The sequence below is a fragment of the Diachasma alloeum genome, unplaced genomic scaffold (genome assembly GCF_001412515.2).
Source record: "Diachasma alloeum isolate Michigan unplaced genomic scaffold, Dall2.0 Dall_scaffold_00179, whole genome shotgun sequence".
Lineage (NCBI taxonomy): Eukaryota > Metazoa > Arthropoda > Insecta > Hymenoptera > Braconidae > Diachasma > Diachasma alloeum.
In genome coordinates this window covers 4950303-4973814 of record NW_021680345.1, presented here as the reverse complement: position 1 = coordinate 4973814, position 23512 = coordinate 4950303, and the positions used below count along the sequence as shown (strand labels likewise).

General features: G+C 36.6%; 1 protein-coding gene across 7 annotated transcripts in view; it reads right to left on the bottom strand.

Annotated features, from left to right (window-relative positions):
- Positions 1-23512, bottom strand: part of LOC107042685 (rho GTPase-activating protein 21) — a 120586-nt gene that overhangs the window by 76017 nt on the left and 21057 nt on the right. For all 7 annotated transcript variants that reach the window (XM_015263835.1, XM_015263843.1, XM_015263851.1 and 4 more), the window contains exon 2: positions 17427-17485. In XM_015263835.1, the coding sequence (XP_015119321.1) occupies positions 17427-17474 (48 nt within the window). In that variant the 5' untranslated portion in view covers positions 17475-17485. The remainder of the gene's footprint in view (positions 1-17426; positions 17486-23512) is intronic.

Sequence of the window (23512 nt, the reverse complement as noted above, 5' to 3'; positions counted from 1 at the left end):
CCCCTACAGTTGAAAAAAAGATGGAGGCAGAGGTAGGCGCACAGTGGCAATTGCTCGCCCTCGGGCACCAGCCAGAGTTTGGACCACAAAGGAAAACCGACCCCTTCCGATTACAGGAAGGGTTGAACGAATCTCCGGGAAGTAGACTGCGGTACATCGAAAAATAAAAAATAAATGGAATGGGGGAAAAAAGGTAGAGAAAAAAAATGCACACAGCCCCGGGTGACACGATGAAACCATCGAGGCGTCAATTTCAAAGACTTTCAACCGTCAACGCTTTTGTGGCACGTCCAGAACCACCCAAAGCGGATGAATATTTATGAGTGAAAACTGCCTCCTGCATACGTCAAATTCCCTTTCATATCGATGTGTGTGTGGAATATATGCTTTTTTCGGAATTATTTGCACTGTTATTTTTCAATGTTGATAACTGTAATTTTTCACTGTTAAAAATTTTTGCCTGAATTTTCCGGTGGACTTTTTCGAAATTTTTATCATATAGTTTTACGACTATATTTCAAGGAAAACTGTTGAGTTTAGTTCAATTATTCCAGGAAAATCAATGGAAATCAAGAAAATTCCAAGTAATTGGATACTGAATATTCTCTATTTTAGATATGAATTTTTTAAAAATGGAAGACGTCTCTAAAAATAAAATAAAGAATCTTTATTGAAGAATAATTGATCCTAGAGTCAAGTATATTGATTTGTAAATACAGGATTTGCCTAATGAATGTTCAATCTAAAATTTATTTTCAACTTGAGAAATTATTAACAAGTGACAGTGTCACAGAAATTTCAGAAAAATTGTCATTGAACCTGCGAAATTTAATGAAAAAATCATTGAAAAGTGTAAATTTTAGTTCAACCATTTCATAACAATCGGTAAAAGACAGAAATCCACGTGGTAATTGAAAATTCGAGTAATTTGGAAAATTCTCGTCATCCTGTGACTTGAAAATTCCGCATTTCATTGAATTATCAGTAAAAGATGAAACTTCATATTTAAAAATATTAATTCTTCCCTAACAGTTTTGCAATAAATACTCGCGTGTCTTTTTTTTACATTTCAAATTTATCTCAATAATTACTGATTTTATGAAAAAATTTAAAAACATTTATCCTCCCAAGGAATGAAGATAAATTATCTATTGAATTATATAAATTGTTTAATTTCTGAATGATTCATGCAGTCACAAATATTTCATTTTTTTTTTCATGATGAGTGCATTCGAATTCTTTGTCCGGCGTTCGATTGTAAAAGGAGAATCGTGTATTGGTCGTTAGTGAGTCACTCCCGAGACAAATAGAATTCCTGATGCGTTGAGTATGCTAATCGATGATCCCGTAATATAAGGAGATTAATTGCCATATCGGATTATCTGCGTTGTTGATATTACCGCGATTAAGTGGATTCAGAAGCTAGGATAGATACATTTAACAACAAAGAATTTAATGTGTATTTTCTTCGCAATTACCGTCGGATAATTGCGAGAGTAGTCGTTACTTTTGATTGGTTGCGATGTGGATTTTGTTATGCATCGGATTAATCGTCAGTTTGATTATTCAGAGGGAAACAATTTCAAGAACAACGAATTTATCAATCTAATTTCATAATTCAGTGCACAAAGAGGATTATTTAATCAGAATTGAATAAACTTCACGAAATACAAACTTTAGTAGTTTAATTAATTTCATACAGTTGAAATATTTTTATTGAAATGAATATAAAAATTTGGCATAAAGAGTTATTGCATTTAAATCTTCATTTAATTCAAATTAAATTTCCTACACAAAAGTCTTCAATTGATAAATTCAATATGAACAATATATCCCAATATAAAATATAAAATGATATGGAGGAAAAAAAAATCACCATATCATGCATGAGAATTCCAAATTAGACTAGATAAAAAATGTCTTGCTATAATTAACGAGTTTCTTGTCAAATGTCCCATAAAAATTTAGAGTGTATTGTTAATAGTTCTAAGCTACCACAACAATCATACTTATAATAAAAAATTATGTATGCAAATTGAACTGTAATTGTTCAGAAAAAAAAAAAAAAATTTTTAAAAATGCAAGAAAAAATATGAAATAATCAAATATGGAACAAATGAACTTGATTAACCGTCTCATTTAATTTTTAATTGGAATAATCCGCGATTTTCTCGGATTAATTTCCAAAACCTGACTCCAAATACCATAACCTCTAATCCTCTAATTTCACGGTCAAGTGGTTGCACTACGAGTGGACTTTTCCTTCCGATTAACTCTCTACAACCGATTGATGAGGTCGCAGACATCCAAAACTTATCGGGGGGTGATACACCAGGGGAGATGTATATTCCGGGGAATAGAGAGGATTAGCCGGGTCCCCGTTCGTCAAAGGGGGATGATACGAGGGTGGCGTAGGCCCGATGAGCTGAAATGCACTGACGGCGGGTCGTTCACCCGTCAAGTGTTGTGTCGACACGAGACAAAACGTTGCCAGCGTGTCGATACAGTCTATTGTGGCTCCTATGGCATGCAGATATTTGCGATTGACTTTCTAGATGCATTTTAAGAGGATGCGTGAAATTATCTTCTCAATACTTTTTTTTGAAGATATCTATGATCGGAATGCCAAACAAATAACAGGAGATTGATGATGTGACTTCAAGAATGATTTTAGAAATCACGATTTGATGTGGAAATTGAATGAAAATCATTAATTGATGAGGAATTTTGGAAATGTTGGCTCCATTATTCAGGGAAGTCATAAAAATGCCACATATTTGGGGAATATGCAATTTTTATTGAACGTAAAATTTCTGTTTCTCATCTGCACTTGAAATTTTACATGTCTGTGTCATAAAATTTTGCATAAAACTAGCATTTTTTTTTCCAACAGTCATATAACTCTCTCATATAGCCCCTCTTACATATAAAGAGACTTTGTTTTATTTATTCCTACTAAGGAATCGTTAGTTCGTTGCTTGTTTGTCCTGAAAATACTGCTATTATCCTGAATAATTGCAATCTTTGACTATTTTCTTTTCATTCTTGATGTCAGACCCAATTGTTTACAACTATTTTTTTTATATCTTCCCTGCCCCTCATTGTGCATGTGGTTTGAAAGAAAAAAATACCCCAGTCAATAAATGTGGGCGTCCACATGAAAAGGGCCCACTTTGACGGTATTGGAGTTATCTATGTTCTGATAATCTTGATCAGATTTCTCACATTTTGAGCCCAAAATCAACCCGATAGACTGAAAACTGACGTCAGTATAGACGATCAAAAAAACAATTTAACATTGGTTTAAATGGGAGATGTGGAGAGAAAAACGGGAATATCTCGGAAACTAGATGCGACAAAGTGGGCCCTTTTCACGTGGACGTACACAAATAATTCAACGACTTTTTAACCTAGAAAAAAAGTTAAGTGTCCATTTTCCCTGCTCATCCCAATTGTTTAGTATAAATAGGCCGTACGGGGCCAGTGGTTACTAGAAGGATGAGTAGCCGCGAGCAGGGAACACCTCTGCAAGGGTTCGAATTTTTCTGGAGTTGAAAGAAGCATTAGAAATTAATATGCTGCTGCAAAAAGTGAAAATCCGTAAGAAACCGGCAGGCATACGGCAATGGAAAAAATTATTAAATATAAATAAAATTCAATTTTGGACTTGCATTGAATTTTCAGTGAAACCTGAAATTTCGTTTTTCCCCTGAAATCGAATTGGACGTCACTCTCCCGAAAATTCCATTTTTTCCAACAGCATACAATTCAATTTTAATAAATTATACAATTCATGAAATTAAAAACCCATCGAATCTCAAATCTTCTCCTCCTCACACATTGGCTATTCAATTATTCGGTATTAAATTCATTAATCCCTAACTTTCCCTTCTCACCGAAATTGAAGAGATTCAACGATAAGTTTGAAAGCCACCAGATATATCGACGAGTGGAGTCACGCAGTGAGACGCGTGCCTTTGTCTGGTGGATCGCAGTGAAACCTCTACTCGGAGGGGTATTGCATACTCTCTCCCATCGTCCCCCCCCCCCTTCCCCTGCGGCACAGACTCCATTACACCCATGGACACACCAATACCCTCGTCCATGAAATTTCGACGGACAATTTATCCGAGTACATTGCCAAAGCAACCCCTCACCCAACCCATCCCTCTCCGTCTCTCGCCTTAAACTCCGCCTACCCTCTTTGTTTTTTTTTTTACGAGTTGAGGGAGAGAGGGTGAATCAGTCTGGGCTGCGCGGTGATTCCGCGGTTGGGTTGTGACTCATCCGTATAGAGGGTCGAGCCCCGGGGCAATGTCGAAGGGGAAAATGCGGAAGCCCCGCTGCTGAGGGAGAACAGGAACAAAAAATAAAGGGAAGAAAGAAAAAAACGGAAAATATAGAAAGGGTACAGTGACACAGGTATTAGTGTATATCGCAGGTTGCTGAAGACCGCACCCTCCGAAAACGAGTGCTTCCCTCATGTGGATCCAATTACATTATTGTTGGAACACGCACGGGGAATTTTTTCATTTTTTTTGTGGAATGATTCGATGATTTGAGTGCAAAGGAAAATGGTTTATTTGAAGTAAATGAGCTTTCTTTGGATTTAATGAATGAGTTCATTCGAATATACTGTTAAATATTTTTCGAATGAAATTGTTGCTGAGTTTTCAAGGGATTTTGTCATTTTTAATTTAAATTTTTTTGGAAAAATCGAGGGAAACTCAATCCCAGTTCATTTTTTGTAATGAAAATCAATAGAAATCAGGAGATTGAGGTGGATATCTTCTCGAATTTTTAATTAATTAAAAATTCAGTCTGATTTGACATTAAATATTCATGTTTCGATTGAAAATTGAAGTAAGTTGGAAAATTCTCGTCTTTTGGCTAAATAAAAATATAGAATTGCATTGAAATCTCAATGAAATTTGAAATTTCATAATTTTTTATTCTCCGAAAAATTACTAGTCAATTGCTCACAAAATGCCAACTGTCCTCTGAATTCCTGTGGAAAAATTCCGGGCTTTGACCCCAATTCAATAAAAAAATCGTGTGTTTAATTCTCTCGACAAACTTTTAAACCATGAAATACACTCGCCTCATTAAACGACAATTATCCACCAAATCCAAAAGAAATAGCACTTTCGATAGATTTAACACTCGATAAACTCTTATCCTCACCTTATCCAATAAATTTAACAACTTCCCGCGCTAAACCCCTCATGACTCACAAGAAAATGCACAAGACTCACCGAATTGTGTCCAACACGTCTATGTTTAGTTACAACTTGTGCGTCTTCGGTAACACAGCGCCGACGTATAGCCCGCAAACGCACGCGCACGAAAATTCTTTTAATATATTCCCGCGTATTTGTTACAAGCACTCGATCCACGTCATTCTCTCTGACCATCCGGTCGGAGAAACCCCCATTTGGGTGGTTCTTCCGGTGTACCAGGGAAAATAAATGACCCCAAGATTTCCCACCCCGTTTAATTCGCACTGATGATAATTCAAATAATCCCAACCTGACGCTCATTATTTAAATAAATTGGTGTCACTCCGTGGGTTAATGAGAGGTGTTTACGATGCGAATGTCATTACGTATATTAACCGACCTGCTTCTTTCAACGGTAAAATCATGGAAAGATTTCGTGGAACGAATGAATAAAAAAAAAATACCGCCAAATGCGTGCTCTGCCGTGTGTTATAAACGAGGTACGTTTTTATACATACAGATGGAGTGTCATGCATTATATACGGCTCGAATTGCTCAGCATCCCCCCCNGGGGGGGGGGGGTCGGTGAAATATGAGAGCATAAAGGTTCAAGGGAATTACGAGAAGAATTAACACGTTCTCAAATTCAATCCTCTGATAATTCATAAATCAACGCGGAAAATTAATTTTTTTCAGGTAACTGACATCTAGAATTTTCAAATTTATTGCAGAAATTGAACATCACATGCAACTGAATTTTCAGTGGATTGAAAATTAAGGGAAATTGTTGCTGAATTTTTACATTAGGGAAGGTTGGGGTAAAACGGACACTTTTGATTTTTTTTTAAAGTTAATGAGGGGTTGAAATGTTGATAAAATTTAATAACTTTTCTTTCAATACAAAGAATAATTCGTTCCCTTTGTGACAAGCCTAAACTGAGCTCAATTGATCAATTTGTTTCTGAGTTATGAATAATTAAACAAGCAGCGCGACAGAAGCCATTTGACAGATCACATATGACTGCTAGTCTCCACGTATTTTTTTTCTCTTATTTTCATTACTATCAATTTCAATGGTAGTAGGTTTCCGAATGGATGAAAGTATGTTTTCACAAAATGAAGGCATAATATGTCATATGGCTTTCTCAGTTATCCTGACGTGGAAATGAACGGTTAAATATAGATGCGATAATTTTGTTTTTCTCAAGAATTTTGGGTAATTGGTCCATCTCAAGAATTATCAAATATATTAGTATTAGTGTATTAGTGTATATTAGATGTCACGGTGAGTTTGCTAGCACTGCGCAGCACTTCTGCTATATGCACGAAGCCTCAGATATTTCCGAATAGGAACCTGATTGTATTCAGAACCGTCAAGACCTTGCGATTCCACACTGATGTCGCTCATCCGAAGATAGGAACAAGTGCACTTTCGTCACTCCATGATACACCGAAAAATCTTGACATGTTCATGACTACGAGCCTAATGAGAGACGCATCAGTGAGCTGCAGCATTAATGAACTCATCACGAGGTATGATTGAATGGTAAAAAAATCGTCTTCAACACCGTCAAGCCCTTGCGACCCCGTACATCTTTCGATGGAGATGGAAATTTCCCTGGCTATCCAACGGAACAATCCATTTTTCAATCCACTTGAATAATTATTTCCGCGACTGAATGTTCGTAAATTAAGTTTTGAGTGATGGAGGTTGAAAGCTCATGTTTTGTACGTACATCGTTGGCAACAGAAAACCTCAACCCATACCTCACCCAGCACTCCATATTTATTGTAAAACCGTCTCTCTCTCTCTCTTCCCTCCCCCGCCCATCCCCTACCCACGGACCCACCCCCCTTTTGACTTTGATCTCGGCCCAGTGGTATGCATAACGAATACGTATGACTCTAACAGTACAGTTTTCACATAATGGAAATAGCACACAAAACGACGTGAATAACGTGCGTTCACGCTCGTTTTAGAAAATGCCCGTTATACGTCAACGGGTTAATTGAGCGTTCTGTGAAATACAGAAGTCATTATTATTGTTATTCCAGTGAGTTTCAACGAGCATTAGCACGGTCCTTCAATTATTCTGATCTGCACACTGTAAGAAATTTCTTGAAATTTCAGACACAGTGTCGCCTGAATTCCCGTTGTGAGTTTGAATTAAATTTCAAGAATGACTTGAGTATTCAAGAAATTAACTATTCGTCAATATAAACAAAAAAAACTATTCGTCAATGAAGAAATATGGAGGAATTTCATGTAACTTTGTAGTTGTTAAAAATTTAAAGCTTTTTCACTTGAAATTTCACGAGTAATTTTCTACCACTGCAGTTGTACAAATCAGAATAGAAAAATGTGCATACCTAACGCGGATGTAATGAAATCATTGAAACTAATGTTCGACTAATAAAATTTCACCGGAGGAAAAACCAATCATACTGGCAATTAAACTCAATGAATTTTACGACTCATCCTGAATCATAAAATGCAGATGGGTGAATTGCAGCAGATGGTCAACTAGAAATTGAATAGAATTTTTTTTTCATTGCTTTAGAAATTTATGTTTCACCTGCGCAAGGAAACTAATATTAATTCATGGGTAACTAATCAATTTAATTATCGGAAGGAGTTTTCAACTTGTTGAGAAGAAAGTACATTGATTTGTGTGAGTAATAACAATAAAGTGAACATTTGATTCAGTTTCATGAACGAATAGTGATGAATTATTGTATAAATACTTATGCTAATTTGAGAATTCTTTGAGAATTGGAAATTTAGGTCACCAATGGATGAGGAAATGGACAATATCATGGAATTTCCGTCTCTAAACTCACTGAGACAATCTATTTTGATCCATTAGTTCAAAAAATGCAAGCGATTCAAGTTTTCTATGAAAAAAATTTTTTTTTTAAATGCTGTTTTCAACCTGTAATTTTCCTAATTATGCAACGAACCAAAATTTAAGTTTCGAATTCATGAACTTCATATCTAAAATCATAAAATTTTAGATTTCAGTAAAAATTCAATTAAATTCCGAATTTTTTTGAAACAGAAAGTCAAGAATTTCTAGACTTACTGAATTTTAAATGAAAATAAGAATATTTAATCCCAAAAAATACATGAAATGAAAAAAAAAATTTCATGGACAATTGACTACTAATTTTCAGGACAGTGACACTGAATGCGAGTTATGGGAAAAAACTCCAGAATAAGAAAAATAAAATTTTTTTAAAATAAGAAAATAAAATATAAACAATAAAATAATAAATAATAATAAATTAATTCGAGAATGTTAAACAGCATGAAGAGGAGAAGTCCTTAATTTATTTGAATTTTCAGTGAAATCTGAAATTTCATGATTTTGTTCCACCTAAATCGTATTCAGTGTCACCATTCTGAAAATTCAAGAATATATTTACCGAAATTTTCTGGTTTTCTGTCCATTTGCCAGGAAAAATGGAACTGAAATTGATAGTTCTATCTCCCCGAAATTCTGAATTTTTCATTCCGAAATTCCCTGATATTTCAGTGGTAATTAAATTCGGTAAAAATTACCAAAAACCAGACCGGAAATTTCAGACAAAAATTTTTAACAGTGTATTGCACAGTGTAATTGTTAAAAAATTTCCAACAGTGAACCTGTCACTAATATTCCGAATAAAGCGCCAATTCCCGTGGAATTCGACCTCGCAAGAATACGCGGGTGCATGCCTCAATCACGGTTACAAATACGATTGCTCACACTCGCAGGTTGGTGAGTAATGGCCGACTCGGACGCTAATAACCGAGACGCCTTGAAGTGTAACAACGCATGTTATACACAACCAACAGAGACAGACGAATCGCCCTATCTCTCCGATTGAAACGATTGCAATTTGGTGAAACGTCGATAGTCGTATAATCTGCATATGCCTTTCGGCTGAAAATGCCCCACCATTGCGAGGATATTCCCTTACCACATGAGGATGCACCCAATGTGCTACCGTGTGGGCTTGGATTATCAGTACCTTGAGGGTCTCTTCCCCCCCCCCCCCCCCGGGCACATATGGATTTTAACGCGAGGGGGAAATTACAACTGGCCACCTGGTGTGTGTTATATGCGTCGGTGCACATTACACGCTCGTGCCTCAGTATCAACTCAACTCCTTGGGCTCCCACTGCCCCATTGTCCTATTCCATCGTGACACTGCGGGAGTTCTACTTTCTAGGAAACTGCATTTCAGTTGTTTGCCATTTTTTTTTTTTACAACGAGTCACGTAAATGGGTACCTCATAAATGTTTCATTTAACCAAATTAAATTATCCGTGTTTCCAGCGTATGGGGATTGAGTAACGAGAATTAACTCATCGGATGCATTGTTAGAAATTTTCACCAGAAAATTTCTAACATGAGAAAATCAATGCACATAGTGAATTCGGGTTCAATTATTCCATGAAAATTGAAAGACATCGGGAGAATTCTAGTAAATCTATTCTTGATTCTTTTTGTTCACTTCTTGTGGCTCAAAAATTTTGAATTTCGCTGAATTTCATCATTTAAAATTCACATTAACTTGAGAAAATTCATGGAAATTGTGAATTTGAGTTCAATTATTTTAGAAAAATTGAAAGAAATCGGAATAATTCTGGAAAATAAATTCTTGAATTGTCAATTAATTGAAAATATTTCAACTGTAAAAGGCCTAGAGCCATACATCACAATAAAATTATTACTATTATTATTATTGAAAATATATTGATTGAAAATTCAAGTAAATTATGGAATTCTCCTCTTCCTACTGCTGAAAAATGTAAAAATGACAAATAAACTGCCCATAAAATTTCAATTTTCCTCAAACAATCGCTGAAGAATTGAAAAAAAATCCAATCGGTGTCACTCCAATCACAAAAGGGTGAAAGGAAAATATTTCCCACAGATTTCCATGCATAACCAGGCGTGTCCACTGCAAAAATCTCCAAGAAACAGTAGAATGTAAATATAATCAAAGTCCAGGGCAATTCACATTGGCGAGTGCAATTGTACCCCTCGGCACCAACAGTTCAAATATAAAATAGAAGAGAAATAGAAAACGCACATGGTACTTTACTCCTCCATAATATCCCTTGAATGCATGTCGTGTATATATACGTAATGCGCGAGAAATCGAACGGTAAATTCTATCTCACGGGGGGGAAACAATGAGCCGTGGCGGTGCGGCCGTGCGCGCATTTCGTTCGCCAGTTTCGGTCCCGCAATAACTCATCGGTGAAAGCCCATGGCAAACACTGGAGAAGGAGTTGTCGGTGGGGGGAGAGGAGAGGAGAGGAGAGAAGAGAGAGAGAGAAGAGAAAAAAGCGTGGGCCGGGTGCCACGACATAATGAGATAGCGATTTGCCCACTGGTTGCACAAAAAATTGTAGGAAAAAAAAATGAATGGGAAAATTGTAAATAACACTAATTGCGGGATAATACGGTTTTACGCCTTGGAACTCGGGAAAGGCGTCTAAACAATAAAATTTACAACCTTGCCATTGGTGATAGGGTATTGGGGCGTAGTGGGGTTTGGAGATGGCTTGATGTACGCAAAAAGGCTGGCCGGGGATGGGGCGACTGGTGGGCCCTATTTGCTGAGGTGTTTAAGTGCACTTAACGATAGGGACGAGTTATGGTTGTTTGAGAGGTTGTTTTTGGGATTACGGAGATTCATCAGGATGTGAGTGAAGTTTTGTTTAGGAATTTTATTGTCATTTTGAGGGGAGAGACGTTTCGGAGATTATGTGCGGAATACTGGGATTAGATGTCTGAGACAAATGGAAATGTTATGAACTGTTGATTAATTCTGAGGAGAATGACAAAAATTCATACTTTTTCTTCTTCGATACATTTTTTTTTCAAATTGTATCATTTTTTAGGAGAGATTGACGGTTATTTGGATAATTGAAAATCAAGCACCTATATTTAGAATTAGCTTGTTAACTAAAAAATTACATTTCAGTATTATCAAATATTTTATTCACCATCAATCGAAAAAATGTAACTAATAAATTCTGTAATATTTTAAATTTGTTAAATGTGGTTAAGCTTTGAACAATGTAAGGAGATAATTCCTTTTTAATATTGTCAAAATCTAATATTATTGCCTATCCCTGGGCTCCGTTATGCTCCACTATCCCTTAACTTGGAAATTATTATCTAAGTATTTTTTTTTATTCATATTTATTTCCTACTAAATTACGGTTTTATAGGCTCCCCATTCGTCTGCCATTTTCTGTCATTTTCGTCTGAAATTTTTGGGCGAACGTGTTCTCAAGCGGTCACCCATCCAAGTACTAACCGCCCTAAACGACTACTATATCATTAATATCTAAATATTATGTCCTTTTTATTTTTAAAATTTTTCCTTTTCTATCGTTGAGAAAATCCGAAAATCTCCTAGACTTAAATAAAACCATCATCAGTCGATTATTCACGAAAAGAAAAATTTACGCACGTCAACTAAATCAGTTTGAGACGAGAATTTAAATAAAAATTCTTCTGGGAAAATGTTCGTCCCAACCAAATTTGTCCCCCGGTGAAATTCTCTAATAAAATGTAAATTTGTTTCCCGGACTCGGCTTTCGTTAAGTTGTCTCACGTAACATCCAATTCCCACCAGCTTTGGAAATTTGTGAAACAAGAGTGTTTCCGAAATTGAAGAAGAAAGAAAAATGCCTCCCATGTCCGAATAATTTCGAAATGTCCGTGGCCCTCGATCACGCCTGTTTTTACCCAATCCCCGAAGATTGTTATGTGAATAATGATCACTGTGATTTGAATGCTTTAGAATTTTACCACCAACCGGCATTAATCTCAGGAGAAACTTGCCAAGTTGTATTATATGATAAGACAGATTTAGAAACCCGTTGAAACACCAAACAAATAGTCGTTGTGTTCTCTCGTGATTTAGCTACTTGCACTGATACAGCGCAACGATTAGCCATGCAATCTATCAAAAACAAAACCCCCTGTTAGTTAACTCCAGTTATAGTTACCTCTCTCGGTCAATGAGTCGGATCTAATGAGTTTTAAAAAAATAACTAGTGAAAGTAAAAGGCCAGATGTGACGGTTGAACAAGAGAGTGAAAAAAAAAAAAGAAAAGTAAAATGTGAAAATTGAGTGTGGAAAAAAAATGAAAATGGGGTGGAGGGGGAGGGGGACCTATTCAGCCGCAGGAGCGGCTTGCAGAAAACTCCAACGGATATATTCTAGTTTGGAATGGGAGAAGTTGCCTCAGGCCAAAGAGTCGTGTTACAACCGCCGATGGCACGCCGTGGAACCAATCGACCCAAGGTTTTTTTTTGTGTTTACCTTTTTTCGGTTTGAATTCACAGACGTGGAGAAAGCTCCTGATATTTTTTCAATCTCCCGTATTGGGACAGTAAAAATTCATTATTCGGTACTTATTCAGTTATTTATTGCTTGGGAGGGAAACTAAGCAGATGCTGGGGCAATTGAAGTGTGAGAGCATGTAAAAGGAACACGTGGGACGAATTTATAAAAATAATTTGAGATGCAAGACTCATTACACTGGTAAAAAAATTGAAATGTCAAATTTCAATGAAAATTGAATAGAATTTTGTATTTTTGAGCAGCAGGAGGATGAGAATTCCTTAACTCACTTGAATTTTCAATAAAAATATGAATATTCGGCATCTCAGTAGGCTAAATTGCTAATTAATAGTGAATTGAAGAATATATTTGCCTGAATTTTCCCGATTGTTATCAATTTTCATGGAATAATTGGACTAAAGTACAAAATAAATTAAATATTAAAAAAATGAAATAACAGTTGAATGATAATTGAATGAATTAACTATTTCCATTGATTTCTCCGTAAAATCATGAATTTCCAATTATGATATTCCTCGAAATTTCACTAAAACTGTCACTTGATAAAAATTATAAAAAAAGCATTCTACAAATTTCAGTGAAAAATTTTCAACCCTTTAATACAAAATAGAAGAATCCCCACAGAAAAAAAGTTACAATTTCCAGAAAAATGCCCTCGAAATGTATTCAAGTATTTAAAATCCCAATATACCAAAAATCCTTGCAAAACAAATTATGCATCACTCCTGACTTTCCATTAAAACCGCTAAAAACTCCCCAAAAATAATTTATTTCAATCAATGAACAGGTCAAGAAGTCGCCCAGAAACTCCCCACAATTCCTAATAGTGCCCCCACCCGATCTAACGGAATAAATGAAAATGAATTAATATCCTAATCCAGAATTTACAACCGGCCATTAATACCCTCGCGTGCCAAGCTCAAGCCATAAAAATTGAGTTCCTCTCAAGCGCTCAAGCAAGAAGTTCACCCACAAGTGAGTCTCACAACTTCACCTCAACCCCTTCCCCATCAATTACACAATTCAAGTAATCCGTAATCCGTTATTTACGTATAATTCCAGCTCTATAAAACCCATTCCATCCGCTCGTTCCGTCAATAAAAATAATACCTCCGGTCCCATTAACCATTTTGTAACGAAAAACTTGATAAAAAAAAAAATTTACCCTTAAAATCCTTATTCAGACACAATTACAGACATCGTGACTGTCTCAACGTCAAATTAAGACACGTAAGAGAGTGGTTCTGGGGCGGACATGTGTTTTTACCAGTGTGTGGCACAGGAGCACCGCTATCTGAAAACACGTTTCTTCCAGCGATGTGCTCCGGATCACTGGGGTGAACGTAATTCAAGATCCCGACGTGGTATAACGGATAAGTATTTCCAGTTGTTTATATTGGCTCTATTGAACTAGCTGGATATTCCGAGGGTTGACATCCCGATATCGGCAAGATGTGGCTTGTGGATGCCCTAGATTTCGGGATGATTCAATGTCAACCATTCGTGGAGATGGCAATTCGGACGGTCGTTGTGGGAATTGTTGGAGAACACCAGGAATGCAACCACAAGTGGTTATTTTTATTGGAAGACCACATATTCGGGACAACATTGGTCTTCAGAATGCACTTCTTCGCAGAGACAGCACCAATTTTGGTTTTTAGAAAACTATCTCAAATTTTGAAGAATAATTGACACTAAATAGAATCATTAGACGGGATTGGGGGCGGGGGCATTGTGGTCCTTAATTTTTAGAAATTTATCGCGAATTTTTAAGGATTTTTACACTGTCTAAGATTACTTCACAGTTTTGGGGATTAAATTACTGAAATTTGGGGACAAAATTTCTGAAATTTAGGATTATGTCCCGGGGACAAAAATCATGAAATTTTTAATTGAGCTGAAAATTGAATGGAATTCTCAATTTTTGAGCAGTAAGAAAACGAGATTTTTTAACTTATTGGGATTTTTAATCAAAAGTCGAATATTCAACACAAAATTATGCTGAAACTTCAGTGAATTAAAAATTCAAGAAGGTGTTTATCTGAATTTTTCGCGTCTCTATTAACTTTCATGGAATAATTTAACTGGAATTAACAATTGTCATTGATTTTTTTTTCAAATTATTAATTTCTCATTACGAAATTCCTTGAATTTCAATGAACTATTAGTTGATAGGAATTTCCGAAAATCATATCCTTGTGTATTCGCTTGAATTTTCCTTATTTGTTCTAATTTTGATAAAATAATTAATCTCCATTAATTTTTTTCTTCAAATTGTGAATTTACAACGACAAAATTCCTTAAAATTCCATTGAGACTAAAAGTCATCTTCTTGAATTTCTCTGATTTCTATTTATTTTCATGGAACAATTAAGCTGAAATTCCCAGTCTCCATTTTTTCATTGAATTATGAATTTTCAACGATAAAATTCGTTAAAGATTTAAAAATAGCTACAATTCCCTGAAATTACAAAATCTTAAAACAATCTCTCCAAATTCCTAATCTCCCTCAACATTCCACTCAAACAGTTGCATTCTCACAATTCCCCTCAAGCCCCCTCGAATTTACGACAATTATTTCCAACAGTTTAGTACCAATTTGCAACGAATGTACCAAGATTCAAACTCTTCCCCCATAACAGTAAGTATAATAGTTATCCTCATGTGCATGGCACTGTGGATTATAATCACAGTATATCGTGACCCAGGATATCAGGAAAATCATAAAGACTGAAATTTAATGGTCAAATGGTGAAACTCAAGCTCGTACATAACTATCGAGAGGGATGTAGACGTAACCCCCCCCCAGGATATATATCCTCTTGGTTTCAATACAGTGCACTCGTACCAACACCGGATGGCTCGTAAATCATGAATAATTGACGTTGAATTAGCAGTGAAAGAAGATGAAATTATCGTGTGTCGGTTAGACAAGCACGGACTGGGTTAAACATACGTGCTCGTTTGTCCAAGTTCCTAGATCATACTCATAACCCCAGATCATATTTCCAACTTCCGGATAGTGTAACCCAACACTCTGTATCTTCATCCGTAATTAACCATTTTTTTCATGTTCATCTCCCAGTGCTTGCGACAAAGTGATGATTTACGAAATTGATATTAAAAATAATGAATTGTGCAGAAAGGACAGTGAAAATTACTGAACTGTGGGCACTGTTAGAAACTATTTGGAATTTCAGGCACGTAGAAAAAAGTTGGAGACAAATTACCGAACAAGTCAAATCGTGGAGTGAACTCGATTTTCAGTACTTTTTCATCCTATCCTACCTAGGGAAAATTTACTGCACGGAGATAAATGTTCAGTAAAAATTACGGAACTCACACTTCGCTCACCGATTACGGAATCGACTCAGAAAATGTAAGTGACGATATCGTGATTTTTCACAGGAGATTCAGGTAAAAATTACGGAACGCTGTGGAAAAATTCCGTGACAGTTCCGTAAAATTTCCTACAATCACCTTTCGCTCCGCAATTACGAAAAAGATACGTAATTTTTATTGAATATTTCTCTCCGTGTGAACTTGAGGGTTATTTGCACTGAAAGCGTAAAATTTACTCTGCATTCCATCAAAAATAATCCCAGTGTATTTTTCTCTAACGGAGAATGAATTTTTATCGAACACGTTCGGCAAAATTTCACTTCAATTCAAGAATACAGTGACAGCGAATTCGATTTTTAGGGGAAAACTCATGACATTTCAGATTTGATTGGAAATTCAATCAAATTCCAAATTCTTGAGCAGCAGGACGACGAGAGTTTCCCAACTTATCTGAATTTTCAATCAAAACATGAATATTCAGTACCAAATTATGTTGAATTTTCAATTAATTCTGAATTCAAAAATATATTTTTCTAAATTTTCATTAATTTTCATGGAATAATTGGACTGAAATTCCATGTTTTCATTGATATTTCCATAAAATTCCATAATTCCATTCCATCATAAATTTCCATAAAATAATATGATAGAAATTTCCCAGAATTGTCAACAGTAAACGCTAAAAATTCGCAGGAAGTGCAGTAAAAAATATCAGTTTTACTTTTCAGTAATTCTAAATTCTAAAGACACTATAAATCGCGTCAAACATTTATTCACTGTTCACACACACTCATTACGACAGACGTTATCGGAAAAAGCTCATTAGTCACTTTTTGCCCTATTTCTGATCGTTTTCCCGAGCGGTTCAATTTAAGTGGGTAAGTAGGTGGTAAAACAAACATAATCGGCGCTACTTTATGCTCTATCTACATAAGATTGTAATGCTCCCGGTATTTTCACTGGTTACTGACTGACGCTGCACTTTTCTTCATGCGTAAAGAAATATCGAGAGAACGAGACTTCCACACAATTTTCAAGAATGACTCGACTGTTTGAGTGAAATGAAAATACTCGAGAAAAACTTGGTGAGGAGCATCAATCAATTCCTCAAAGCGACCGAATAACATCAAAATCAATATTTAATTCACCCTAAGAGTATTTCGAAAAAAAAACCTAATAACGAGGATTATATCCCTCCAACAATTTATCCCCGTCTTATGTTCCAACGAAGCTCTCCCCCCCTCATGATCCCGTAAATTCTAGCGCTCCGTATTTATTGTAAGTTTCCATGTAGGGTGGATGCATCATAAATGCGATACGTGTAACGCAGTCGGGGTACGAGTGTCATTGGGGTGCGAGCGCAGGAAGAATAGACGAAGGGAAAATAGTGATTAATACCCCGAGGGTGACTTCTCTCCTATTCTCAGGAGACTAAGATCCCGTATTCGCTTGAATCTTTTTAGATGAAGAATGAAATATTGTACTCACCGAAGCTTGGGTGATGACCCCTTGGGGTGCTGTGCGATCCTCAGACATAGCTTCTCAATCTGAAACAGAGGAATGATTTTTTTCATTAGAAATTTGACACAAAAACACGAAAAATGATCACTTTGGATAACACGTGGTTTCGTGCATGTTCTCAGAGTACAAAACTGTTTTCTCAATTTTTTAAGAAAAATCCATTGAAATGATCCGCAAGTGCTACTTATTTCAAAAGAGAAATTAAATTAAGTAAAAAACTCAAATATTCTCAATTCAAGAATCCAGATTTCCAGATCAAATTACTTTATTTACTTCTTCATCTATTGAATTAAGTACAATTCAGTAGCGAAGTGGTAAAACGGTACAAGTCAATTTTGACTATTGACCAGTTTTCAACGAATATCTCGAAATCTAAGAAAGATAGCAAAATTTTTATTATAACCTTTTTTGTAGAGCCGATTTAGCGCTACAACAAATGTAATCACGAAAATTTCGCTATCTCCCTTAGATTCGGAAATATTCCGCAAACACTCAACTGGGAGATAAGTCGACTTAAACCGTTTTACCACTTCGCTACTGAATTGTGGCAGGTTTAAGCTAAAATTACCGAGAGTCTTCCCCATCAATGCTATCAAGTTCAAATTAAATTCCCAATGGTGACGTCACAAATACAAAGACAAATGGATTGAAAAATGTAAAACACGACTAGTCGTCAATCTCCAATCTATACGTGCTCTCTAAACCAGATAACCAAGTCTCACGTGTAGAACGTGCCAGAATCATGAAGCAGCCTAGGTATTCCTTCCTCCACACATGAAAATCCCAGCCCCAGCGTCAAGAATAAATTGTTTAAGTCGTTTAATGACTCGAGCCCAGTGAAAAACCAAACGACGTCTCACCTCCACCACCATAACCCCATCATCCACTATCCCTCCACAAAGGAGTGTACGTGTGTGCCAAGGCACAACAAACGTCCACTCTTGACGTACTTAAACATACACGTGTTATTCCGTGAAAACACTAAACTTTAAACAGGACGTTTCAGTCGAGTGTATTTTATTGAGCACTGAATTAAATATAGATCTTTTTCACCAGACATTTCATCAGTCAAACATCACCCAACAATTCAATTATTCCCACTGGACTATCTGAATTATCCAGCGACTGAAATCTAACCAAACACCATACCATTATTCCCGAAGCACTGAAGATTACAAATTACTGACAATTGTAAAAACAATCATTCGATAATGCTCCTCAATGGAGTGATAAACACTGTACTTTCACGTTAGCCACTTTCACCCTGGTACACGCGTCCTGTCCAATGGTCCTAAGTCTGCATTGGAACCACTGGTGGAATTAAAAAAAAAAAAATCAGCATGAGAGATTCCGGTGATACGGGCCCGGCTTTTGTAACCGCCACGAAGGGAAGGATTTCGCAATTGTGACCCACTGAATGGTGAATGTTTTCCATGGATAATTGGACGTTTGGCCCGGATTCAGTACCCTAATGAAGCAAATCCTGGCAAATGAGCTTTAAAAAAACAACAACATTTCTTAATTCAAGAAAACTTATCGGAAAGAAATGCATTAAAGCAATCATTGGCAGACTGTTAAAAAAATTTGTTTGAATTTTCTGTATCAAATCAGGAAAATTGCCGTTGAAAAATCAAATATTCCATTGATTTTCCGTTCGAATGATCTGAAAATCAACAAAACACTCGATTCTTCAGTTAAATTATTCTGTGAAAATTCATAAAAATCAGGAAAATTCAGAGAAACATTAAAAATTCATGACCTGTTATTTCTGAATATTCATGTATCATTAAAAATTGTGAAATTTCAATCCCACGGCCTCTGAAAATTCATAAATTTCCGTGAATTCTACCTAAAACTTGAAATTACATAAGAATTTTTCCCCTAAATCCGCTTCAATGTCACTCTCACGAGAATTACTATCATGAAATTTCAAAAAATTTCTAACAGTACAGTTCGATTGATGAATATCGAGACGCCGCGTCCCTCAGAAGCTTTTCTCCTCTCCAAGCATGAAGTCATTTAGACTCATTCGCTTGCTTTCCATTTCCCACTTCCCATTTCCACCGATTGCTTCTTGCATCGGAAGAGCAAACGTGCCGCGAATGCCCATCGCTTGCGAAACAATCCGGAAATGTATTCATTCGCCTCGAGACATCAGCACTCTGAATTCTTTCTCATCGCTTCCAGAATCAATAATCCACGGAAATGACGATGAAAGACTGGTTTTCAGTGATAAATGGAGTAATTCAGCACTCGCTGAGACTTCCATCCGATTGCGGAACTCTCGCTGCGAGACTCACGTGCGGAAATGGAACGCCATTTGCGTCTCTCGTTGCAATTCCCAATTCCCCATCACCCCCCTTTCTTTCATCCTTTTTTTCCTCTGTTTTCAAATCCCCAGAAGACTTCTTGCACTTGGCAGAATGGCCCTCTCCGTTCCACCAGAAATGAGAGGAGGAGATGCCTAGTAGCATGCAAAACCGTGTTGCCGGGATTATTTCTGTCCCGAAACCCTATAGCCTTTCCATGTATATAACCCCCCCCCCTCCCTTCCCCTCCCCCAGCATTCCTTCAATTTTACCCGGGTATAAGACGCTTTTATGCACCTCTTTCAAAATCCACTTTGGGTCGGGTTGGCATGCGGAATTTCGCACCGCTTCTGTTACTATCCGTAACCGACTTGGGTTGAATGACCATAGGTAATATAACTTCGGTGAGTTACGCACTCGGAGAGCTACTCTATTACACAGTTACGTTCATTTAATATATGATAACCACGTAAAACTAGAGTTTCATGTATTTTTCTCTCTCTCTCTCAGTTGAGTTATTGCATTCTCAGGAGTTATTTAAACTCATGTTTTTGTGGTAGTTCAGTACGGAGTGAGAGAGAGAAAAAAAAATGGGGTGTTAGAGGTGAAAATTAATTTTCCCACTGGTGAGAGAAATTCTGTTCGTTAATTTGATAATAAAGGACGAGGAATTTAAAAATAAAAATGTGAATTATGTATACTGAAATTTAGTTTATGAGCGCACGTTAATTTTCGTAGTCGTTAGTATGAATTGAGGTCAGTACATAATTGTTCATGAACTTTCTAATTTATTTTGAACTTTGAAGATGATTAATCTTTCTTCATCTGCAAGGATTCAATTCTACGAAGTCTGAGATTATTCATCCCAGCACTTTTGAATTTTTTTGTTATTTCAATTCCGTATGAATGAGTCACTGAACACTTCCACATTTTTCCATTTCAAAATTCAATAGCAATTTTCTACCAGTGCATTCAGTCCGAACTTTCCTACAATCAAGTGGACGAAAAACAAAGCACTCCAACCGATTACGTTTTTCCCCCCTCAACGTGGAACGAAATATCATAAAGTGGATATTGAGAGTTGGAAGAGAAAAAAAAAATATCTCTTTGTGGTAAGCCCCGTGTAATTGGTACATTCTCCACAGATCGAAGAAACCGTTCGATATTTTCCACCGTCAATTTATCCATTTTTTATTCCACCTTTAAACTCTCCGATGCTTCTCAGAAATAACTTTCTAACGTTGTAACCGAGAGAAATATCATGACAGAAAGTATCAATCTCCCGTTTATTTCCGCAAACAAATGGCTCTTTGTTTCATCCTCACAAGAGGATGATCTCTTTACGATGGAAAAGAGCATTTCGTCGTATCTCTGATATTCGACATTGGCCGATTTTGCAAATCCCGTGGTGTTACGCAATACACTTCTCTGACTCAGCTCAAGTCCTCCTGTATCACACACATCAGCAGCCCTACATGGAGGAGGAGGGCTACCAAGATTCAAGCGACGATGCTGTGCATGTATGTATATCCACTCGGACACAAAGCAACGATGCATTCGAGATTTTACCACACAGTGTTGCCAATTCCTCTCGTTACACATTATAAACCCTGTCACCATGTATCAGTCTCAACCTCGTGATGGTTCAAATGGCATTCCCTTAACGCGTCAACGCCTTTTATTACCCTTTGTTTTTTTTTTCTCTTCATTTCAATTTGCATAAACGAGTTTTCAGGGCCTTTCGAAAATAAAATCCCCATAACCAATGAGGGGAGAGTCTGCTGACCTGTGTCATTGGAAAGTTTGTGGAAATTTACAATTTAAAAAGTCACAGGAGAGCCTTTTTCTCGACAAACAGACCTCTAGATACTTGGAATGATAAGCAACTGATTGTAAGATAGAATAAGTTAGTGACTACATGGCTGTCTATTGCGTAGATAAATTTCTGAAACATCAATTACCGCCAACTATTGGCGTGGAACAATCATTATTTACCTTTGTCAAAGGAAGGGAAACTCTCCTATTGTAGGAATTTCTACCAAAGTGAGTGTAGTTTAGCAAAGATTAGTTCGTGATTGAAAAATCTGAGCAAATTTACGGTTTAAAAAGTTACAGGAGAGCCTTTTTCCCAACCAACAGATTTCTAGATATTCCTGATGATAACCAACTGATTAGACATAGAATAAATTCCTATCAAATTAAGGAGAATCCTTTCTAGTTTAATGCCGACACATGTGCCTATTGCATAGATAAATTACCAAAAAATCGATCACCACGAACTATTGGTATTGAATAATCATCATTTACCTTTGCCAAAGAAAGGGAAACTAGTTAAAACAGCTTCAACAACGAAACCTATCAATCAAAATCATGAGTATCATATTTCAACTCGAGGAAATTCTACCAAAGTGAGTGTAGTTTAGCAAAAATTAGTTAGTTTAGAGAATACTTCCAAAGCACTGAAACCGTTACAATTTCATAAGCCCTGTGTGCCTGAAAAGCCGGAAGAAATTTACGATCTCAAGTCACAGGATAACCTTTACCCCACAAACAGATCTAGATATTCGTGATGATAACCAACTGATTAGACATAGAATAAATTCCTATTAAGTTAAGGAGAATCCTTACTAGTTTAGTGTCTGCACCTGTGCCAATTGCACAGATAAATTACCAAAAAATCAATTACCACGAACTATTGGTATTGAATAATCATCATTTACCTTTGCCAAAGAAAGGTAAACTTGTTAAAACAGCTTCAAGAACGAATCCTATCAATGAAGATCGTGAGTCTCACTTTAACTCGAGACATTTAAAAAAATGATTAGTTTGAAGAACATTTCCAAAGTCCTGAAGCTGTTACAATTTCATGCCCCCTTTGGCATTGGAAATCCGTAGGAAATTTACGATGTAAAAACTCACAGGATAGCCTTTTTCCCAACAAACAGATCTCAAGATACTCGTAATGATAACCACTTGATTGTGAGATAGAATAAATTCCACCAATCTCAAGGCGCATATATTACCCTCAAATAACTTTCGTTGCTTTTATAAACGGTAGTAATGCCCAGACCTCCAACAAATACTAATGAACTCACTATTCAAGATAAATTTACATATTAACGAACACTCCGCGGTACATGAAAATATTCAGGGCATCTGCAGGGTGTTCCCACAGGCTCATATATGCAGCATTAATATAATTTAAGTAGAGAGGAGGGTTAATTACTTTATCGTTACAGAAAATAGGTAACGTCTCTTCGCCTGTCGGCATTCGGTACGGTACAGTATACAGTTCACCATGGAAAAAGGTATCTATTGCTGGGGCTGTGGATAACGATCGTCGATTAGGCAGAGCAACGAGCTCGTTCAAACCTCGCCGTAGGCCACCTTTTCCCCTCCTCCCCATCCCCCTTCGACAAACCTTATAACCACATATGTTACTTATTCAACCACGTGTGGCTTTTTGTTATATCTGTGTGCATAAGGTGTGGGTGCAACGCGCGCGCCGGAAGGTCGATTCTAACCCCGATGGTCTTTCGTGACTCACCTTTGTGTCGCTGGGGCCGCCTCCGCTGTCTCCGAGAGTGCAAAACTCCAGCGACAATGTTACAATCGTATACTATTTTCATTCAGTCGAGTTGATTTATGATTCAGACTCGGAGTTTCATTGAATTTTTCATTATTTCAATGGTATTTTTTTTTTCTTTCTTTTTCACCTGCATGAATTAATGTTGAGGCAGGAGT